This window comes from Pristiophorus japonicus, chromosome 4 (genome assembly GCF_044704955.1).
Source record: "Pristiophorus japonicus isolate sPriJap1 chromosome 4, sPriJap1.hap1, whole genome shotgun sequence".
Lineage (NCBI taxonomy): Eukaryota > Metazoa > Chordata > Chondrichthyes > Pristiophoridae > Pristiophorus > Pristiophorus japonicus.
In genome coordinates this window covers 132,995,241-133,011,920 of record NC_091980.1, presented here as the reverse complement: position 1 = coordinate 133,011,920, position 16,680 = coordinate 132,995,241, and the positions used below count along the sequence as shown (strand labels likewise).

Below are 16,680 nucleotides of genomic sequence, written 5' to 3'. Positions count from 1 at the left end.
GTCGTACGGAGTCGGGAGTTTATTGCAACAAGCTAATGAATTTGGGAAATTGGAACCGGTTGCTTATGCATCCAGAAGTCTGTCCAAGGCTGAGAGAGCCAACAGCATGATTGAAAAAGAAGCGTTAGCGTGTGTTTACTGGGTGAAAAAAATGCATCAATAGCTGTTCGGGCTCAAATTTGAATCGGAAACTGACCAAAAGCTGCTTAGATCCTCCTTTTCCGAAAGCAAGGGGATACATAAGAACGCATCGGCCCGCATCCAGAGATGGGCGCTCCATTGTCCACATACAACTACGCCATCTGCCACAGGCCAGGCACAGGTGTTCTCAGTAGGCTGCCATTGCACACCACAGGGGTGGAGATGGCACAGCCAGCAGATTTAGTTATGGTAATGGAAGCATTCGAGAGTGAACAATCACCTGTTAGTGCCTGACAGATTAGAACCTGGATGAGCCAGGACCCCTTACTGCCCTTAGTAAAAAACTGTGTGTTCCACGGGAGTTGGTCCAGTGTGCCGTTAGAGATGCAGGAAGAAATAAAGCCGTACCAGCGGCGCAGGGGTGAAATGTCCAGACAGGCAGACTGCCTCCTATGGGGAAATCGGGTAGTGGTGCCAAAAAAGGGCAGGGACATTTTCATTAGTGATCTTCACAGCACCCACCCAGGCATCATAATGACGAAAACGATAGCCAGATCCCACGTGTGGTGGCCCGGTATCGATGCACACTTAGAGTCCTGCGTGCACAAATGTAATACATGTTCACAGTTAAGCAATGCACCCAGGGAGGTGCCACTAAGTTATGGTCCTGGCCCTCCAAACCGTGGTCCAGGGTCCATGTCGACTATGCAGGCCAAATCTAGGGAAAAATGTTCTTAGTGGTTGTAGATGCGTACTCCAAATAGATTGCATGTGTGATAATGTCGGCAAGAATGTCTGCTGCCACCATTGAAAGCCTATAGGCCACGTTTGCCACACACGGCCTGCCTGATGTCCTTGTAAGTGACAATGGGCCGTGCTTTACTTGTGCCAAGTTCAAGGAGTTCATGACCCGCAATGGGATCAACATGTCACATCTGCCCCGTTCAAACCATCGTCCAATGGTCAGGCAGAATGAGCAGTTGAAACAATCAAGCAGAGCTTGAAAAGGGTAACTGAAGGCTCACTGCAGACTCGCTTATCCCAAGTCCTGCTAGTTACCGCACAAGACCCCACTCGCTCACTGGGGTCCCTCCCACTGAACTGCTCATGAAAAGGGCGCTTAAGACAAGGCTCTCGCTAATCCATCCTGATCTACACGAACAGGTCACGTGAAATTGAGATAAATGATCTTGTATTTGTGCTGAACTATGGACAAGATCCCAAGTGGGTTCCTGGCACTGTTTTGGCCAAAGAGGGGAGTAGGGTGTTTGTGGTCAAACTCTCAAATGGACTCACCTGCAGGAAACACTTGGACCAAACCGAACTCAGATTTACGGACTATGCAGAACAACCCACAACAGATTCTACCTTTTTCAACCCTCCAAATCACACACACAAGTGGCAACAGACCCAGCAGTTGACCACGAAGCAGAACCCATCACCCGCAGCAGCCCAGCAGGACTCATACCCCCAGCAGCCCAGCAAGGTCAGCTGCGCAGCAGCCCAGTGAGGGCCCAACAAACGACTCACCAAAACCAGCATTTGCACCGAGACGATCAGCCAGGGAAAGGAAAGCCCCAGATCGAATCACATTGTGAATAGTTACACTATTGACTTTGTGGGCGAATATTGTTATGTATGTAACCCTGTAAATACCATGTCTAACCACCAGAGGGCTTATCCCCTGGAGTCCAAAGGGAGCCCAGAATCCCTTGGGAGCACCTGTATATAAGGAGGCCTCACAGGCTGGAGAGGCACTCTGAGATCTGCAATAAAGGATTACGGTCAGACCTTACTTTGAGTTTGCAGCATCTAGTCTGACTCTTAATTCAAGGCATAACATGTTGCATGTTGAGAAATTGTGCACACACCCCCAGTTGTGGCCTGGAATGATCCAGATGCATAGAATGAAAGTGCAGCTGTAACCTTCACTTCAAGTGACAAAACAGTCCTCCTGACGCTTCTAGGTTGCAAGTCTGCTTTTACTAATGCTCAGATCTCCGTTAAAATTTCTTTGTGGAAATGCAGCCTTCTCACACAGTCTGCATCACTCAGGTGCAGGTATGAACACCTGTGTCGATAGACCTGCCCATCATCCTATGGGCTCTGAGGTTCCTCATGCGATGATGTCGAATCAATCGTCTCCTCCGCAACACCATTATCCAGAAGGTTTGCACGAGGTATGGCATTGTCAATATTTCCCCCATAATTAAATTGTATCTTTGCAAGAAGCTTAAAATAGCAGGACAGGGAGTTAAAGCTGCTCTCTTCTCTCTCTCTCTCTCCCCATGGTCGACACCCGAGTGGGTCGGTTTGCAGAATCATTCCCTCGCCTGGACACAGGGGCTCAGCAAACACATCACATGCTTCTTTTGATGCTGCTGTATAGTGCAAGGGTTCTCATCCCTTCAGTTCGGCTTCATAGAAACATAGAAAATAGGTGCAGGAGTAGGCCATTCAGCCCTTCTAGCCTGCACCGCCATTCAATGAGTTCATGGCTGAACATGCAACTTCAGTACCCCATTCCTGCTTTCTCACCATACCCCTTGATCCCCCTAGTAGTAAGGACTTCATCTAACTCCTTTTTGAATATATTTAGTGAATTGGCCTCAACAACTTTTTGTGGTAGAGAATTCCACAGGTTCACCACTCTCTGGGTGAAGAAATTCCTCCTCATCTCGGTCCTAAATGGCTTCCCCCTTATCCTTAGACTGTGTCCCCTGGTTCTGGACTTCCCCAACATTGGGAACATTCTTCCTGCATCTAACCTGTCTAACCCCGTCATAATTTTAAACGTTTCTATGAGGTCCCCTCTCATTCTTCTGAACTCCAGTGAATACAAGCCCAGTTGATCCAGTCTTTCTTGATAGGTCAGTCCCGCCATCCCGGGAATCAGTCTGGTGAACCTTCGCTGCACTCCCTCAATAGCAAGAATGTCCTTCCTCAGGTTAGGAGACCAAAACTGTACACAATACTCCAGGTGTGGCCTCACCAAGGCCCTGTACAATTGTAGCAACACCTCCCTGTCCCTGTACTCAAATCCCCTCGCTATGAAGGCCAACATGCCATTTGCTTTCTTAACCGCCTGCTGTACCTGCATGCCAACCTTCAATGACTGATGTACCATGACACCCAGGTCTCTTTGCACCTCCCCTTTTCCTAATCTGTTACCATTCAGATAATAGTCTGTCTCTCTGTTTTTACCACCAAAGTAGATAACCTCACATTTATCCACATTATACTTCATCTGCCATGCATTTGCCCACTCACCTAACCTATCCAAGTCACTCTGCAGCCTCATAGCATCCTCCTCGCAGCTCACACTGCCACCCAACTTAGTGTCATCTGCAAATTTGGAGATACTACATTTAATCCCCTCGTCTAAATCATTAATGTACAGTGTAAACAGCTGGGGCCCCAGCACAGAACCTTGCGGCACCCCACTAGTCACTGCCTGCCATTCTGAAAAGTACCCATTTACTCCTACTCTTTGCTTCCTGTCTGACAACCAGTTCTCAATCCATGTCAGCACACTACCCCCAATCCCATGTGCTTTAACTTTGCACATTAATCTCTTGTGTGGGACCTTGTCGAAAGCCTTCTGAAAGTCCAAATATACCACATCAACTGGTTCTCCCTTGTCCACTCTACTGGAAACATCCTCAAAAAATTCCAGAAGATTTGTCAAGCATGCTTTCCCTTTCACAAATCCATGCTGACTTGGACCTATCATATTACCTCTTTCCAAATGCACTGCTATGACATCCTTAATAATTGATTCCATCATTTTACCCACTACCGATGTCAGGCTGACCGGTCTATAATTCACTGTTTTCTTTCTCCCTCCTTTTTTAAAAAGTGGGGTTGCATTGGCTACCCTCCACTCCATAGGAACTGATCCAGAATCAATGGAATGTTGGAAAATGACTGTCAATGCATCCACTATTTCCAAGGCCACCTCCTTAAGTACTCTGGGATGCAGTCCATCAGGCCCTGGGGATTTATCGGCCTTCAATCCCATCAAATTCCCCAACACAATTTCCCGACTAATAAAGATTTCCCTCAGTTCCTCCTCCTTACTAGACCCTCCGACCCCTTTTATATCCGGAAGGTTGTTTGTGTCCTCCTCAGTGAATACCGAACCAAAGTAATTGTTCAATTGGTCCGCCATTTCTTTGTTCCCCGTTATGACTTCCCCTGATTCTGACTGCAGGGGACCTACGTTTGTCTTTACTAACCTTTTTCTCTTTACATATCTATAGAAACTTTTGCAATCCGTCTTAATGTTCCCTGCAAGCTTCTTCTCATACTCCATTTTCCCTGCCCTAATCAAACCCTTTGTCCTCCTCTGCTGAGTTCTAAATTTCTCCCAGTCCCCGGGTTCGCTGCTATTTCTGGCCAATTTGTATGCCACTTCCTTGGCTTTAATGCTATCCCTGATTTCCCTTGATAGCCACGGTTGAGCCACCTTCCCTTTTTTATTTTTACGCCAGACAGGAATGTACAATTGTTGTAGTTCATCCATGCGGTCTCTAAATGTCTGCCATTGCCCATCCACAGTCAACCCCTTCAGTATCATTCGCCAATCTATCCTAGCCAATTCACGCCTCATACCTTCAAAGTTACCCTTCTTTAAGTTCTGGACCATGGTCTCTGAATTAACTGTTTCATTCTCCATCCTAATGCAGAATTCCACCATATTATGGTCACTCTTCCCCAAGGGGCCTCGCACAATGAGATTGCTAATTAATCCTCTCTCATTACACAACATCCAGTCTAAGATGGCCTCCCCCCTAGTTGGTTCCTCGACATATTGGTCTAAAAAAACATCCCTTATGCACTCCAGGAAATCCTCCTCCACCGTATTGCTTCCAGTTTGGTTAACCCAATCTATGTGCATATTAAAGTCACCCATTATAACTGCTGCACCTTTATTGCACGCACGCCTAATTTCATGTTTGATGCCCTCCCCAACATCACTACTACTGTTTGGAGGTCTGTACACAACTCCCACTAACGTTTTTTGCCCTTTGGTATTCTGCAGCTCTACCCATATAGATTGCACATCATCCAAGCTAATGTCCTTCCGAACTATTGCCTTAATTTGCTCCTTAACCAGCAATGCTACCCCACCTCCTTTTCCTTTTATTCTATCTTTCCTGAATGTTGAATACCCCTGGACATTGAGTTCCCAGCCCTGATCATCCTGGAGCCACGTCTCCGTAATCCCAATCACATCATATTTGTTAACATCTATTTGCACAGTTAATTCATCCACCTTATTGCGGATACTCCTTGCATTAAGACACAAAGCCTTCAGGCTTGTTTTTTTAACACCCTTTGTCCTTTTAGAATTTTGCTGTACAGTGGCCCTTTTTGTTCTTTGCCTTGGGTTTCTCTGCCCTCCACTTTTCCTCATCTCCTTTCTGTCTTTTGCTTTTGCCTCCTTTTTGTTTTCCTCTGTCTCCCTGCATTGGTTCCCATCCCCCTGCCATATTAGTTTAAATCCTCCCCAACAGCACTAGCAAACACTCCCCCTAGGACATTGGTTCCGGTCCTGCCCAGGTGCAGACTGTCCGGTTTGTACTGGTCCCACCTCCCCTAGAACCAGTTCCAATGCCCCAGGAATTCGAATCCCTCCCTGCTGCACCACTGCTCAAGCCACGTATTCATCTGCGCTATGCTGCGATTCCTACTCTGACTATCACGTGGCACTGGTAGCAATCCCGAGATTACTACTTTTGAGGTCCTACTTTTTAATTTAGCTCCTAGCTCCTTAAATTCGTTTCGTAGGACCTCATCCCTTTTTTTACCTATGTCGTTGGTACCAATGTGCACCACGACAACTGGCTGTTCTCCCTCCCTTTTTAGAATGTCCTGCACCCGCTCTGAGACATCCTTGACCCTTGCACCAGGGAGGCAACATACCATCCTGGAGTCTCGGTTGCGGCCGCAGAAACGCCTATCTATTCCCCTCACCATTGAATCCCCAATCACTATTGCTCTCCCACTCCTTTTCCTGCCCTCCTGTGCAGCAGAGCCAGCCATGGTGCCATGAACTTGGCTGCTGCTGCCCTCCCCTGATGAGTCATCCCCCTCAACAGTACCCAAAGCAGTGTATCTGTTTTGCAGGGTGATGACCACATGGGACTCCTGCACTACCTTCCTTGCACTGCTCTTCCTGTTGGTCTTCCATTCCCTATCTGGCTGTGGACCCTTTCCCTGCGGTACGACTAACTCGCTACACGTGATACTCACATCATTCTCAGCATCGTGGATGCTCCAGAGTGAATCCACCCTCAGCTTCAACTCCGCAACGCGGACCGTCAGGAGCTTGAGGTGGATACACTTCCTGCAGATATAGTCGTCAGGGACACTGGTGTCGTCCCTGAGTTCCCACATGGTACAGGGGGAGCATAACACCCGACCGAGCTCTCCTGCCATGATTTAACCCTTAGATACACTTAAATTGGCAACAACAATGTTAAAAGTTACTCACTGATATAGAAGAGAAAAAAGAAAAACTACTCACCAATCACCAGCCAATCACTTACCCTCTTGGCTGTGACGTCACCTTTTGATTTCTTTCTACTTCTTTTTTGCCTTCTCCCTGGAGCTGCACAAGTTGGGCCTTTATAGACCTCTCCACGCACCTCCGATACTGCTCCCGACTGCCGCCGACGCTGGGCCCCGGACTCCCTGCTGTGCCTTTTATAGGCCTCTCCACGCACCTCCTCGACGCTGCTCCCGACTGCCACTGACGCTGGGCCCCGGACTCCCTGCTGTGCCTTTTATAGGCCTCTCCACGCACCTCCGACGCTGCTCCCGACTGCCCCTGGGCTTCTTTTGAAGCTGAGCCCTGAGCCCCTGTGTCTGGGCGAGGGATTGATTCCGTTGGCTGACGCTCCGACCCTCGAGCCCGGTGAGGAGACGTTCGGTGGTGGTGTGGCACTTTGAAAAAATCCAAAATTAAAGAATTGCATTAGACTTCCATTTTCTCCATTTTGAGCTTTAAAAAAGAAAGCTTCATGACGCATATTATCTGTCTTCTTGACTCTCTCCAAAATTTTGCGTAAAAACAGTAGCGTCCTTTTGCGCCGATTTTTTAATGCGCGCTGGTTTTTCTTAAATGCCCAGAAGGTTTTTTGGGAGTGGTCACATACACCGTCCTGGAAAAAATGTAAGTTGGCCAAACTTGCTTAAATGTGAAAAACTGGGGCAGACATCAGGTTACGCCCCCTATGATGCAAAAAAAATCCTAACCTAAAAAAATCGTAACTAACTGAGTTACTCTCACGCAGAAACTTTGGGGAAACTTAGATATTTTAATTTACACCAAAAAAGCGATGCACGCTAAAAAACAGCGCAGATAAATGGAGAAAATTGAGCCCAATATCTTTGCAACTCTCAAAGGCACCTTTAGGATATCGATTACACAAAATTTCATACACTGATGAGTCACAATTCCTCGAGTCATATTAGCATGGTTTGAGGATTGGCTGACTAACAGAAAACAGACAGTCGGTATAAATGGGTAATTTTTTGGTTGGCAAACAGTAACTAGTGGGGTGCCACAAGGATCAATGCTGGGGCCTCAACTATTTAAAATCTATATTAATGACTTGGATGAAGGGACTGAATGTAATGTAACCAAGTTCGGTGATGACACAAAGATGGGTGGGAAAGCAAATTGTGAGGAGGACACAAAAAATCTGCAAAGGGATGTAGACAGGCTAAATGAGTGGGCAAAAATTTGGCAGATGAAGTACAATGTCGGAAAATATGAGGTTATCGACTTTGCCAGAAAAAATAGAAAAGCAGATTGTAATTTAAATGGAGAAAAATTGCAAAGTGCATCAATACAGAGGGACCTGGGGGTCCTTGTGCATGAAACACAAAAAGTTAGTCTGCAGGTTACAGCAAGTAATCAGAAAGGCACATGGAATGTTGGCCTTTATTACAAGGGGGATAGAGTATAAAAGAAGGGAAGTCCTGCTACAAATGTACAGGGTATTGGTAAGGCCACACCTCGAGTACTGTGTACAGTTTTGGTCTCCGTATTTAAGAATGGATATACTTGCATTGGAGGCTCTTCAGAGAAGGTTCACTAGGTTAATTCCAGAGATGAGGGGGTAGACTTATGAAGATAGGTTGAGTAAATTGGGTCTACACTCATTGGAGTTCAGAAAAATGAGCGGTGATCTTTATAAAACATATAAGATAATGAGAGGGCTGGACAAGATGGAAGCAGGCATTATATTTCCAGGCATGTGGAAACTAAAACTAGGGGGCTGCCTATTTAACATTGAGATGAGGAGGACTTTGTTCTCTTAGAGGAGTGTAAATCTATGGAATTCTCTACCCCAGAGAGCTGTGGAGGCTGAAGATAGACAGATTTTGGAATGATAAGGGAATAAAGGGTTATGGGAAGCGGGCAGTGAAGTGGAACTGAGTGCATGATCAGATCAGCCATGATCTTATTAAATAGCGGAGCGGACTCGAGGGGGAAAATGGACTACTCCTACTCCTATTTCTTGTGTTCTTTTGTTCTTGTGAGTCGGCCTGGGTTTGCGTGCTGATGGGTATGACGGCTTCGTGTTTCTGACAAAGGCTTCAGCTCAATTGGTGAAAAAGTTTACAGGTGCACGTGTTTCAAGAATTACATCGAACTTACAGCACAGAAAAAGACCATTCGGCCCAACTGGGCCATGCCATGGTTTATGCTCCATGTGAGTCTCCTCTAGGCCTATTAGAATATCCCTCTCTTCTTTCTCCTTCGTGCTTATCTTGCTTCCCCTTAAATGCGTTTATGCTCTTTGCATTCAGAGTTATTACTGTGGGTAGCTCAGTAAACGTACCACGACTGCTGTAGAATTTCTGTTAAGCTGCGTGAGCAAAGAAGCGAGTAACTGTGATACAGATCAGCAATATCTGAGCTCAAGGCCAGCATTTATTGCCCATATTTATTGCTTATTGAAGGAGTGCAACGAAGTTTCACCAGACTAATTCCCGGCATGGCAGAAATGACATATGAAGAAAGACTGGATCAGCTAGGTTTATACTCACTGGATTTTGAAGAATGAGAGCGGATCTCATAGAAACATATAAAATTATGATAGGACTGGACAGGTTAGATGCAGAAAGAATGTTTCCGATGTTGGGGAAGTCCAGAACCAGGGGTCACCATCTGAGGATAAGGTGTAAGCCATATAGGGCCGAGATGAGGAGAAACTTTTTCACTCAGGGAGTGGTGAAGCTGTGGAATTCTGTACCACAGAAAGTTGTTGAGTCCAGTTCGTTGGATATATTCAAGAGGGAGTTAGATGTGGCCCTTATGGCTAAGGGGATCAGGGGGTATGGAGAGAAGACGGGAGTGGGGTCTTGAAGTTGCATGATCAGCAATGATCATATTGAATGGCGGTGCAGACATGAAGGGGCGAATGGCCTGCTGCTGCACCTATTTTCTATGTTGCTATGTTTCTATATCTAATTACTCTTGAAGGTGCTGGTGAGCCGCCTTGTACAACTGAGTGGCTTGCTAGGCCATTTCAGAGGGCATTTAAGAGTCAACAACCTGGCTGTAGGCCTGGAGTGATGTATAGGCCAGACTGGGTCAAATGGCATATTTCTTTTCCTAAAGCACATTAGTGAACCAGCTGGATTTGTATGACAATCCGGTAGTTTCATGATCACAAGCATTGATACTAGCTTTTTGTTCCAGATTTATTGAATTAATTTACTGAATTTAAATTCCCCAGCTGCTGTAGTGGTATTTTTTCTCTGGATCATTAGTCCCAGTCTCTGGATTACTTATAGAAACATAGAAACATAGAAAATAGGTGCAGGAGTAGGCCATTCAGCCCTTCTAGCCTGCACCGCCATTCAATGAGTTCACGGCTGAACATGCAACTTCAGTACCCCCTTCCTGCTTTCTCGCCATACCCCTTGGTCCCCTGAGTAGTAAGGACTTCATCTAACTCCCTTTTGAATATATTTAGTGAATTGGCCTCAACTACTTTCTGTGGTAGAGAATTCCACAGGTTCACCACTCTCTGGGTGAAAAAGTTTCTCCTCATCTCGGTCCTAAATGGCTTACCCCTTATCCTTAGACTGTGACCCCTGGTTCTGGACTTTCCCAACATTGGGAACATTCTTCCTGCATCTAACCTGTCTAAACCCTTCAGAATTTTAAACGTTTCTATGAGGTCCCCTCTCATTCTTCTGAACTCCAGTGAATACAAGACCATCCAGTAACATAACCACTATTCTACCGTATCCCACACAGAATACCCTATTGGGCTTGGTTCTGGGACCCCACCCACCCCACCTCATGGTTGGCGAGTAAGTCGCACTTGATAGCATTGTCGATGACACGTCTGAGGCAGGTAGATTGGTGAGGACAAGGTCAAATAAGTTTTTCTCTTCTGTTGGTTCTCTCACCACCTGTCACAGGCCCAAACTGGCAGCTATGACCTTCAGGACTCAGCCAGCTCGGTCAGTAGTGGTGCTACCGAGCCACCTGCTGATGGACATTGAAGTCCATTGCTGCAATCAGTGCTTCTTGCAAGTGATTTTCAACATGGAGGAGTATTGATTCATCAGCTGAGGGAGGGCACTAGATGGTAATCAGCAGGAGATTTCCTTGCCCATGTTTGACCTGAAACCATGAGACTTCATGCGGTCCGGGGTCAACGTTCAGGATCCCAGGGTCACTTCATCCCTGTTGTATTCTGCTGAGCCACCACCTCTGGTGGGTCTGTCTTGCCGGTGGGACAGGACATACTCAGGAATGGTAATGGAGGAGTCTAGGACATTGACTGGAAGGTATGATTTTGTGAGTATGACAATGTCGGGCTGTTGCTTGACCAGCCTGTGGGACAGCTCTCCCCATTTTGACACAAGTCCCGGATGTTACTGAGGTGGACTTTGAAGGGTCGACTGGGCTGGGTATGCCATTGTCTTGTCCAAAGCTGGTGCCGAGTTCGATGCCGGGTGGTCTGTCCTGTTTTACTCTTATTAATGTTTCTTGTAGCAGTTTGTTACAACTGAGTGGCTTGCGAGGCCATTTCAGAGGGCAGTTAAGTGTCAATTGTTGTGGGTTTGGAGACACATATAGGCCAGACCGGATAAGGACGGCAGATTTCCCTCCCTAAGGACATTAGAGAAGCAGATGGATTTTTACAACAATCTGATAACTCCCTGGGCAACATTACTGATACTAGCTTTTTATTCCAGATTTTTGTTTACTAACTAAATTTACATTCCCCAGCTGCCATGGTGGGATTTTTACTCACTTCTCTGGATCATTAGTCGAGGCCTCTGGATTACCTGTCCAGTAACATAACCACTATGTTACCCTACTCAGCTTGCCAAGAAGCCCGGGGGCGATGTGGAAGCCAAACCGGGGATAGAGGCGTCAGCGGGGGGCCATTCGGCCAGGGATGATGCGGCAGCGGGGGGCCATTTGCGAGCCGTTGGCTGGGACAGGGAGTTTCAGCATCAAAACACTCCCAGGGCAGGTACAGCATGGATACAAAAGTAAAATACTGGATGCTGGAACAAAAACGGAAAACGCTGGAAATCTCAGTGGGTCTGCACGGGAAAAATCAGCATGGGTTAGCTACACAGTAAACTGTAGAATAACATGTTACCCTGGAAACCCAAATACTTGTGCATGCACAGAACAGGACCTCAGTTTTGAGGCGCTATCAATAAGCTCCACCCACAGAAGCTAAGGCCTTTCTGCGCGGCGCCAAATTCAAACAGAAAAATGGCGACACTTCGGATTTTTTTGTTGCCGCTACGTCGGCTTAAAAACTTGGTCGTTAATCTTAAATACTGCCAAAAAAAGGCAATGTGGAATCTTGGGCCCTTGGAACTTTTGTTTATTCCCCCTTATTTTATGGTTTACGTTTTTCCTAGCCTAAAGAGTAGAGGATTCATTTAAACCTGTATTATGGATATTTGAACTGAGTTTGAGGAAAGTTCAGACAAGTGAGATCCTCATTGAGTTGTCAGCCAATGATGCTCATTCTTCAAAAATCTGACTGGCTCTGGGAGTCCATCTCCCTCCTCCCTTTACTAGATTGGTGCTCTGAGAGGCTGCAACTTCTGATTGGGTATTGAGGACCGTCACTCATCATCAAGACTGCCACACCCTGGATTAACCCTCAGTATAAATACAGGAGTTTCAGGTTGGATAAATCTTAGTTTGTTGCTACAACAAAGTTTAGATTTATGAAAAAGAATCACGATGGCTTCTCAAGTGTGTCAGAACTACCACCAGGTCTGTGAGGATGCTGTCAACAAACAGATCAACATGGAGCTCTATTCCTCCTATGTTTATCTCTCTATGGTGAGTTTTGCATTTTAGACCTTTTCACAATGGAGACTATGTAATGTGAATTTACTAAATTGTGTGTTGTGTCCAGCCCAACTATTTGGAATATTTTGCATCTTAACAATTCACTTTCCCTCCTTGGAGCTTCTTGTTGTTTGTTTGGAATACATTCTGTGCTCAATGCATGAGACTCAGAATTTGTATCCTCATTCTAATGCACTCCATGAACTTTCTCTGAGGGACTATAATATATTTAGAGCTAGACCATTTAAGAGGGATGTTGGGAAGTATTCTGTCCTGCAAGGGTGGTGCCAATCTGCAACACTTTCTTCCCTGCTCCCACCACTGAGAAATCAAGGCTTTGATGCTAGGCTGTAGTTTTTCATTGGGCAAGGATATCAAGATTGTTTCCTTGCCCATGTACATACAAGTTCAGTGAGACTTTGAACCCTTGAAAAGAAAGTAACATTTTAATGAATTTATGTAATGTACACATGGTAATGGGTCTGCTATGCAATACCCAACTACTCTTTTGATCTCTCCACAGTCCTTCTACTTTGACCGGGATGATGTTGCCCTGCATCACTTTGCTGAGTTCTTCAAGGAGCAGTCACATGAGGAACGTGAACATGCTGAGAAACTGATGGAATTCCAGAATCGCCGTGGAGGACGGATCATCTTGACGGACATCAAGGTTGGATTCAATAAAGGAGTAGCCTTCTGTCTGGCTTTCCTTACACTGAATGTTCCCAATACATTCTAAAACAATTGGTTCCAATTTACAACACAGGCCATTTGGCCAAACTGGTGTTTATACTCCAGCAAGCCTCCTCCCACCTTGGTTCATCTCGCCCTCTCAGCATATCATTCTATTCCTTTCTCCCCATGCAATTGCCTAGCTTCCCCTTAAACACAGCTATGCTATTTGCCTCATCAATGTGACTCATGGTTGTGATCGCATAATGGCAATTTTATATTCTCACATGGGTTCATGGTGAAGTAGACTTTTGATTGAACCCCTCATTTCCTTCAATAATTTTTAATGTTTGTTTAATCCATTGTAAGTAAACTATTGGAATTTTCTTTATTTCCAGAAACCAGAGCAGGATGAGTGGAACAATGGGTTGGAGGCGATGCAGAGAGCTCTGCAGATGGAGAAGAATGTGAACCAGAGTCTGCTGGATCTGCACAAACTCTCCACTGGGAGCACTGACCCTCATGTAAGTTGTTAATTTAATGTGGGCTTTTGGGTAAGTTGGAGGTTGTGGAACCTTGCTGTTGTTGGGGCTAATTAAAAGATCTCCATACCCAATAGCTTTGAGTTGGTGTCTCCCTATGTATTTTTTATTTGGGAAGCTGTGGGAAGAATGGAAAAAGTTGGCATATTGTGGACAGTGATTAGTAAGTGTCCTTGTGATCCCAGGATCTGAGCACCAATTGTGCAGTAAGTTTAATCTAATGATGCCATAATTCCATCACTCAATTGCACCACTTGACTATCCTCCAGTTCAAGAGGATTAAAATCCAAACTCCTGAAGGGGAAGCTGACATTCCTTGATATCTGCTGCTGGACATAACTAGTTTCCCTCTTTCAGTTGTGTGACTTCCTGGAGACCCACTACTTGGATGAACAAGTGAAGATGATCAAGAAGCTTGGAGATCACATCACCAACCTGAAGAGACTGGGAGCCCCTGAGAATGGCCTGGGAGAGTACCTGTTTGACAAGCACACCCTGGAGGGGAGTGACTAGACTGACTGATGGGATAAAGTTTATTGTTTAGTGCTTGTATTTATATAATTGGCACCCCCATCCAATAGGGAGTGATGATTTGTGACTTTACAAGAAGCTGTTACACTTGGGATCCTGATGTGAAATGTAACATAACTGTGTAAATAAACTGTTATTTACTGGGCTTTGTCTCCTTGTATCTTTGAGTCCTTGATTATTTTTCAACAATTAAAATAATTTGACTCTGCACCTGTATAAAACAAGAATTACACTGAGCTGTGCAGTAGTGTTATGGGATTCAGTCCTATGAAATTTGTTTTTCCTCTATTGTAATAGTGATATATTGATTGGGATATTCAGACATGTTTGTAAGATCTGAAACATTCAAGGGTGGAGTGGGGGTGTGCTCAGACAATTGACTGAGGGACAAAGCATGGTTAAGGGGTGCCCTAGTGGTGGTAGTGAGATTTAGAGTGATAACTGGGAGGTTAGGGTCTGGATAACTGAATTTAAAAAAAAAAAAAACCTGTTCCCACTAGGTGTGTGTATGTGTCACAAAGCTGAAGAAATTAAACACATTTCTCAAATCATTTGCCCCAGACCCTCCATTCATAAACAAATGGGCTAAAAATTCAAGTTTAGCAAAAAAATTTTCTTTGGCAAAATGACTGTTTTCACATCGCTATCAAGCCAGAAATTTAATTTGCACACCGGTAGAAATTTAATTTGCACACCGGTTAAAATTGGCGTTACGCCAGGATTCGCGGCGCAAACTGCAATCCTCGCCAACTTTAGTCAGAGGCCAATACCCCTGCAAGAGAGGCCTTGGGACGGTGGAAAATGACAAAAATAAATTTGGAAATAAAAACTCAACATTTACAATACACTTATCTATCAAATCACTGAAAAAGAATTAAAAAATAAAAACTTTAACTTGCCTTTTGTAGGTCTTCATACTTACCGATGCTGGCAGGGCTGCTTTAATAATAGGTTTTTCCCTGTCGGTATTTTGAGCACAGAATACAGGTGCAGGGAGTCAAATTTTTGGTGAAAATGGGATATTGGGTCTGGCACGGCGGCGCTCCTCTGCCCAGTTTCGAAATCTCGACCTCCGAAAAGAATGACTCCGACATTTACAGCTCCGGTAGAAGATTCTTTAATTTACTTGCTCGCAAGGGGTAGGTCACACTCAGTCAAGGGCTAAGTGAACACCTCCGAAATGGTTCAGTTTAACAAGATATTTATACAGTAAAACCAAAGTTCTGGCCTCTCCCTGTGTATTGCTCTCTCACACAGTCAGTGAATACAGATAAAGAGTTAATTACTATATCCTGGTCCTGACATGGTATCCAGATATTTCCTTTTGTCAGGGTAATCAGGAAGCCAAACGGCCATTACTCCATGAGTCATAGGTAATGGGCTATCACCTGTCTTGTATTGTGTCAGGATTGTTTCAATTTCCTGGTCAGTTTATCTGTTTGCATCAAATGGATGAGGTCTTGGAAAGAGATAATGGCTAGAAGATAAGGGTGGGGTGACATGGAACTCCTGTAGTGTAGACAATAGGAGAGCACCATGGGGGGTTACTTGTCTCAGCATGAGTTGTCTCCTAGCTGTCTGATGACCATCAGCCATCTAACAGCAGGTTTAGCTGTTTATGCAAGCTGACTGCTAAAATGCAGAAAGTTCTGGAAGGGCCAGGACTCCATTTTAATCAAAAGGCACACAAATACCGTATGGTATCAGCTTAGATAAAAATACTTTCCACATTCCCCCATTTTGTCCTTCACAAGGACAACTCAATCCATTCTGATCTTGTACAGTCTCTCCATTTCCATTTCCACACAAGAGCCCTCAACAGTTGTTGCTACCATAACTCTAGCCGTGGTCTTGGTAGGTAACATAGTTTCTCCCACACTGGCACAGCAACACTTAATGACGACAAATAATAGATACAGGGCGAAGACTATCAGCAGGAATATGATCAAACCCTGTACCACAGATTTCCCCAGGGCTCCCAACCATCCTGATGCCCAACCCCACAAGGTGATACCGTCCTGGCCAACTGTCTGTTTATACTCTATTACCTTTTTCCTGATGTTTTCAGCTAGACTGCCGATATCTTCTGATTTATCTGGGATATACGTACAGCATTCTTCACCTATTAATGCGCATGTTCCTCCCTCCTTGGCTAGGAGATAATCTAAGGCCATACGATTTTGGAGAGCCACTGTTCGAATAGCTACCATTTCATCATTTATCCCTTCAAAGGCTTGGGAAGTTGCATTGGCTACTGATTCTACTAAGTTAGCCAGTTCCCGTAACTGCCATTCGGTCGATGCTATTCCATAGGGTGGCACCATTACCTTGAATATTCCGTTTAGCCACGTCAAATCCCGTTTAAATCTGTGGCTTCCATAAGCCTCCCTTAGAGTCCTTACTGATCTGATAAGGGGTACCACATATCCT

The 16,680-nt window shown here is 45.2% G+C and overlaps 1 protein-coding gene across 1 annotated transcript; it reads left to right on the top strand.

The window, feature by feature from the left end:
- The first annotated feature begins 12,394 nt into the window (after nt 1-12,394).
- On the top strand, nt 12,395-14,232 carry LOC139262672 (ferritin, higher subunit-like). The gene is made up of 4 exons (XM_070877824.1): nt 12,395-12,496; nt 13,029-13,175; nt 13,576-13,701; nt 14,077-14,232. The coding sequence occupies exons 1-4, from the start codon at nt 12,395-12,397 to the stop codon at nt 14,230-14,232; spliced, it is 531 nt and encodes a 176-aa protein (XP_070733925.1).
- Nucleotides 14,233-16,680: the final 2,448 nt, after the last annotated feature.

Excerpts from the sequence above, each read along its gene's own strand:
- LOC139262672 (XM_070877824.1), top strand. The coding sequence starts at position 12,395 with ATGGCTTCTCAAGTGTGTCAGAACTACCACCAGGTCTGTGAGGATGCT. Across the intron at positions 12,497-13,028 it reads CCTATGTTTATCTCTCTATG|TCCTTCTACTTTGACCGGGA; the intron begins GTGAGTTTTGCA and ends ATCTCTCCACAG. Across the intron at positions 13,176-13,575 it reads TCATCTTGACGGACATCAAG|AAACCAGAGCAGGATGAGTG; the intron begins GTTGGATTCAAT and ends CTTTATTTCCAG.